Source organism: Notolepis coatsorum (genome assembly GCF_963971535.1).
Source record: "Notolepis coatsorum genome assembly, chromosome: 14".
NCBI classification, from domain to species: Eukaryota; Metazoa; Chordata; class Actinopteri; order Aulopiformes; family Paralepididae; genus Notolepis; species Notolepis coatsorum.
The window spans coordinates 50198810-50205532 of NC_140178.1; the positions used below are offsets into that span (position 1 = coordinate 50198810).

General features: G+C 43.7%; 1 protein-coding gene across 1 annotated transcript; it reads right to left on the reverse strand.

Annotated features, from left to right (window-relative positions):
* Positions 1-3007: 3007 nt before the first annotated feature.
* Positions 3008-6519, reverse strand: atf4b (activating transcription factor 4b). The gene is made up of 3 exons (XM_084329843.1): positions 6349-6519; positions 5022-5483; positions 3008-4476 (listed from the first exon to the last, which is right to left on the reverse strand). Exons 2-3 carry the CDS (start codon positions 5377-5379, stop codon positions 3416-3418), a joined length of 1419 nt encoding a protein of 472 aa, XP_084185969.1. The 5' UTR covers positions 5380-5483; positions 6349-6519; the 3' UTR covers positions 3008-3415.
* Between the last annotated feature and the right edge of the window lie 204 nt (positions 6520-6723).

Below are 6723 nucleotides of genomic sequence, written 5' to 3' on the forward strand. Positions count from 1 at the left end.
TAGCATTGTTTCCTAGCTATGTGAACTTATATTAATATGATCTATGTCTCTAATTCTCATATTGGCGCATTCTTCCAATTCTCCTCTCACAATATTCACCTTCACTGAACTGAGTCATCTGAAAATGTGATGATTTGTGATGTCAGAGAGACACCGCTGCATGATAATGTGGCTGTGTGGCATCAGGTACAAGATGAGCTGCACACAGTGGTTGGAGCCCAGGCTCAAAACGGCTCGAGATCTTGAGGTAGAAAAATGCTGTTTTTGAGGACTTGATTATAAATACAAAACAATGAATAAAAAAAAAAAGAATATTACAGAGGTGTTCCATAGACTCAGGAATTGTGTAAAAGTGCCCAAATAGTGAAAGAAATAGTAAAATAGTTCCCCTTTAAATCTTACATTTTTTATCAAAGATTTTAATATTCGATTAATTGGTTTGATTGATTGATTGAAAACTTTATTAACAGATTGCAGAATGGGTACAATACAGTACAGCGCAATACAAACAACTGCTAAGACTAAGGATGAAGACCAGAATGTTAGGGTAGTGTTAACTTGAGCCCACGAGCAGAACACAGGGAGAGGAGAATGGAGCGGTTTAGGTTGTTTATTCCACAGGTACCATGCAGACAGGGTTATTTGAATGTACAGGAATGTGCGACTGGTGCGAGCAAGAGCACTCCTTTGTGATCTACAGGAACGTCCAGGGGGGTGGTGTCTCGGGAGACAGCGTAGACCGAGCGGCAGGCAGTCCTGGGCACAGGGAGACAAGGGTTAGGGGTAATGCAAAGAAACAGACAGGGTAGCTAGTAGGTTACGTCCTCGTACCATAGGTAGGTGTAGCAACACTCGGACGGTGAGTGGCAGGAACCGCAGGGCTCATATCAGCGCCGGTGATGACCTGACGAGTCTCAGGTGTGCAGATAGGACTTGGCTGACAGCGTGCGGAAACTGCGACAGGAAGCTGCCCATATAAGGGCGTGGAAGTAGTAGGTGAGAGGGAGGCCTTGGCTGTGATTGTAACACAGAAAAATACTTTCGTCTTGTTTACATAAGGGTCCTCCATTTTCAATTCATCAAGACATGACATACAACAAGACATACAAGACATGGTCAATTCAATCTTGGTCGATCAAGACTTTATCAGTCTTAGTATTCGTTTTTTTTTTTATGTTTCTTTTCATGCAGAATGAGTTATTTCCTGAATGTTATTGCACATCTTTGGTAAGCATTACATTTAAAGAGGAATTTTGTGCTACTCCAAAATTAAACTAGACCGGTATCCTACTTAAGTGTCATTGACGTAAGTGAACTGCTCAACTCATCAGGAGCAGTTCAACGCACTGTCTACAGTGTTCATAGTATTCTGTCTACAGTGTTCATAGTATTCTGTCTACACAGGGTTCAATGTTCATAGACATGGCATGCACTTCCAGTCATACTGGCCAGCAGCGTAACTAGTAAGAGTAGTATATGTACAGATATAGATATAGTAAAGGACTATGTGCAGGTAAGTACAGGCAGGTATGGATAGGTATGTATGCGGTGAGAATACACATATGGTATATACAGCATTATTGTACATGCTATCATACAGAACTATGGGTTATATGCAGTATAATGCACTGTTTCAGTAATTATATCTATTGCAATAGGTGTTTAGAATGTCACCCTTAATGCATGAACTGAATGGCATAGATTTAGACAACCAGTCTTGCCAACCTAGAAAATAATAATAACAGTAATGGTAAAAGATTATGAAAAAACGACAGTGATTTTTGTATCAAGGCAAGAATAACTGGGAACCCACGTCAAAAGTCCTTTAAGGAAAATCTCCTCCTAGTTGATTACATGTTTGCCGACCCTGATGTCTGTCTGCCTACAATGAATGGGATAATCGTGGTGCTTGTTAGTGATTTAATTGTGACCACAGGATGTCTATACAGTATAAAGATCATGGGTTCATGTAACACTAACAAATAAATTGCATAAACTAAGATCCATACTTACATCTCATCTGTTTACGTAAAAAAACAAATAATGCTGATTGCCATAGTTCGAATCTTAAGTGTTAAATATTACTTAAAAGATAACTCTGGATTGCTTGGGTCTTTACTTTGTTTTTTCATGTAGCACAAACACACCTGATGAAGACAAATTATGTCAAAGTGTCTTAGAGCAGCTGTTTTATTTATTTTGTTTTACCTTATCTCCGAGTGTCCTAGTGTCCCTCTGCAGTGTGATAAGCAGGTCTAACATGGCAGGGCCTTTTATTTGTACGGCTGGCTCCATTTCAGACACTGTAGTTTCACAATCAAACTAACTTCATGACTTTAAAACATTCCAATCCTACGGATAAACAGCCAATGTGGTTTCATCTTTATATTAACAATACCAGTTATAAACACTGACCTATATAATAAAGCAATAAAGAGGTCATGACAACAGAAAAAAGGGCCATTGTAGGTGGTCCTGTGCTTGGACCGCTCTGGAGAAGTGCATATATGTAGGGGACAAAGTACTGTATGTGTATCTAAGGATATGTGGAAAGACAAACGCCCTGTGTAAATTGACAACGTAAAACTCTGTTAGAAGTTAAAGTGGCCCTTGAGTGGTGTAAAATAATTCAGAAATAACTTCACTTAGTCATATCTACTGTACTTTCTAGCCTTTAACGTTACTTACAGCCATGTCTACTGTACTTTCTAGCCTTTCACAAGCCAGGTATTCATAGCCTCCGGTTGGCCCTTTATTAACAGGGCTTGTGATTAATATTACCTGTATATATTGGTATGAGCCTCCTGTTCTACCAAGGATCATGTTGTCAAAAGGAAGGTTTATAATGCCAATATAACACTCCCTTATGGTCAACCATTTCTACTTGCTTTCTTTCAGGAAAATGACAAAGAATATGTTGGCTGGGTTTTTAAGACTCTTTATTAGAGATTAATAACACATAAGTTCAAAGATTACACTTCAAAAATATGACACATTCACGTACGGATCAGTGATCATACAAATAAAGTTTATAATAAAATGGACAGACTACATAATACAAAAGGAGATTAAAATATAGATATATAGATTTATACTCAGTGGAAATACTTGTAGGTTCTCATAATAGTACTACTCTAAAACGCGACAAAGAGTACATTAGAATACCCATATAGTTAACATCTATTCGAGAACAGGTGACATTCGGCGAGATCAGACATAGATTTAGCAGACATTTGGGCGTCATGCCTTTTGATATTAGCTTACACACGGAATCCTATAGGATAATTGTTTGGGTTCACAAAAAACACCTTTTCAGCCCACTTTCTCATCTTTCCCACTCTTAGGAAACCATCACACAAACACGTCTTCCAAGTCCATCAAGTCATCTTCTCTTTGTCATTCTCAGGCCCAACCACTAGAGGTCAGCACCCACCTTCTTAATCCTGGTCAGGCGGACTTCCTCCATTAGCTCTTTGAGGTACTGGATCTCTCTGGCCATGGACTCTGCCTTTTCATTCAGCTCAATGTTCCTCTTCTCCAGCTCAGAGTACTCTGTACCCAACTTATCATTCTCTGCCCTCTTCTTCTGTCGGTACCGGGTGGCGGCGGTTTTGTTCTGCTCCATCTTCTTTATTTTCTTGTCCCTGGGAGCCTTCGAAGCTCCCCTTTCTCCTGTACCTGGGCCCCTGGGAGACTGGACTTTTACACCGGTGGTAGTAGGGGAAGTTGGACCGGGTCTGGATTTGGGGTTGGGGTAGGGTCTGCTTCTTGCCGGGGCGGAGGAAGTTGATGGTGTAGGGGATGAGCGGATGATCTCCGGTGTGGTGGTGGTGACCCTGACCTCGTCTTTAGGGGCCAGGAGGAGTACAATGCGGGTGGGGGACAGGGAGATGACTATTCTAGGCACCTGGGGGATCACGGTAGCGACCATCGACTTCACCTCGGGGATCACGGTAGTGACTACCGGCTTCACCTCGCATTCGGAGATATCCACCTCGCTGCCCAAGTCTAGCGTATAGGCAGGAGAGGGGGGGGAATGGACGGAGGGGGAGGACGGAGGGGGAGGGGAAGAGGGGGCGGGGGACACTGGCTCAGATTTGATCTCCAGCTCTTCTTGGGGCCATGGGACACAAGGTGGAGGGGAGCAAACTTCCTGTCCGTCAATGAGGGACACGGTCTCAACCGTCGGGGGGAAGGAAAGCTCTGTAGGAACACCGTTGAGTGCAGTATCGCTCTGGGGAGAGGCGCTGGGAAGACTTGGGAGGATGGGCAGCGGGAGGGAGTCGAGCTCCATGGGGCAGTCCAGGGAGGCTGGGAGGGACTCGAGCTCCATGGAGCAGTCCAGGGAGGCCAGGAGATCTTCGGGGGAGCTTGGAGGCTCACCGTCGGGGCCGCAGGAGCCAATCAGAGAGTCCAGGTCGAACTCGCTCAGGTCCACCCTCTCCGTCATCCAGTCCAGGTCACAAAACATGTCCTCTGTTGTGGAAGAGAGGGAGACAACATTAGTTGTGCAATATTGACAATAATCTAGTACCTCAGACCAGGAACCATACAAGTCCTGTTTGACATCTTCAGAGAGCAACAATGTTTTCATCTAAAAGATGGTAAGTTAAGAGTATTGTGTTCATTCATAGTTGGACGGTAGAGACAGAGTACTTTCTGGTGATATCACATACACTCCCAAATTATTTGAATTGATTTTTAAATGGCAAATACACTGGGCTGTCCAAAAGATTTCTAAAACAAACTTTGATTCTTCAGTGTAAGGGTTCAATTGTCAATGATGGGTGTACTGTTTATGTCTAATGTTAAAATGTTTGTCCTTCTGTGAATGCAGAAATGGAAAGTAATCAATAATCAATGTAGTGCCTGAAACAATACTCTGCAATAACACGGCTTGGCATTGATATGATGTGATGATGCCTATCTTTTTATTATTTATTTTTTTAACCGTGTGGGCTAATACACAAACATCTGTGAAACTACACACAAGGCTGAAGCAGGTTCTCTGTGGTCATCACCTTTGCCGCCATCTGTGCCTGAATGAGACTGTCCCGACAGGCCAGGGTGGTTCAGCCAGGGGAGGGACAGCAGGTCTGGCTCTGCTTCCGCCTTGTCCTCCTGGAGGAGCGTGATCGGCGGCGAGGGAGGAGGGGAGTAGAAAGGAGGCGGAGACGAGGAAGACGAAGAGGAGGAGGAGAGGGATGACACAGGCGACACTCCCCCCTCTGAAGCGGAGGTGGGGCCTCCTTCCGGTCCATCTCGGTCAGGGCGGAGAAGCAGGGGTTCCATGGGGTCAGCCGTGAGATAGGAAGGTCCCCAGAGTAGGGCCTCCATGTCGTCCAGGCCAAACAGTGAGCTTGTCATCATCGTGGTCATAGTGGCTGTTGTTGGTCACGAACGGTCTGTGCGACAACACTGGGAAAGCGCTGCGTTCTTTAATGCTGTTGACTGCAGCAGAGCTGAGGGTTTCCACGAAGGACCTGAGATGAGGAGGAAAAGAGAAGGCGATATTGTCAAATGATCTGTAGTAAAACAATTGAGTCAATACCAAAAGCATTACATTTCAATTAGAAAATATTTGTCAAGCGGTTTTTTATATATATATATATACTGTATGAACATATTTGATATAGAATCATGTTTTTGTTGTCTGTGGGTATTATGTGTGATAAAACTATATAATAATATAGTCTCGTGTCACAGACGGGTGCTATCTTCGTTAAGCACAACACTGCCCCCCCATCTCTCCACTGTGCACCTGCACCACACAAAGCTTTATTGGACCCCGCCTCGAGTCTTATGACTCGTCAATGCCCCGTCTGTTTCCACAGCAACCGTGGTCTGGCTCTCAAGCCCCCTCCCCTCGCCCAAAATAGTCCCACTTTTGTTCTCAAAACACGCCTACACAAAGCCGCCATTTTGACACAAATGGTAAATGAACCATTTTATTCCTGCCACGTTGGCATTTCGGATTTTTTTTATTAAGCAGTAACATTCGACACAAATGTAGCCCATTTGTGTAGCTGAGCGGAGGTTGTTACAATATATCATTAGAACGATACGCATTGCGCCCTGATCGTGGCAGACGATCAATCAGTCCTGTGTTGATGTCACATGTTAGGAATGTCATTTCAATGTTAAGAGATAAAGGATCGTAAAAAGGGTCCGACAGTCATCTTATTAAGTGATAGTAATTGAATGTGTCATATAGGACTACAATTCGAATATTCTAAAGATCGCATTGTGTGGGGATTCGAGCGCCCTACTATAGGCTATAGGCTATAGCCTATAGCTATGTAGGCCCGACGCCCTTTAAATTCAAATACATTTTATGAAAGTACTCACGTCATTTTCTTAAATATGAAGTGGCTCAGTGCACTGGTTGGATGCACTGTTAGGGCTGCTGCTGCTGCTGGATCTCTGCACTTTTACACTGCCATTTCGCCCAAAAGAGCGCTGTGGTTAAATGCTGATCTTAGTTTGTTGATGCTTGCTGAAGGAAATGGCGTTGACTTGACAAGAGCGCGGTGCTATTATAGACCTCGCACGAGATCCCAGGATGTCCTTCCGCATCTCTCCTATTTGTATCACTCCGCCAATAGTTGCATTCTCTGCATACACGACGAGGGCCTATATAATAATCAAGGCAGATCACTGCACGAATCAAAACAACACAATATGTGAACGTTTTCGTACGATATATATTGGTGTTCCGTATAT

What these genes read in the sequence shown, in the direction of transcription:
- atf4b (XM_084329843.1), bottom strand. Translation starts at nt 5,379, where the DNA reads ATGACCACGATGATGACAAGCTCACTGTTTGGCCTGGACGACATGGAG. An exon ending in AGGCACAGATGGCGGCAAAG is followed by an intron (nt 4,477 to 5,021) that starts GTGATGACCACA and finishes CTTCCACAACAG; the next exon opens with AGGACATGTTTTGTGACCTG.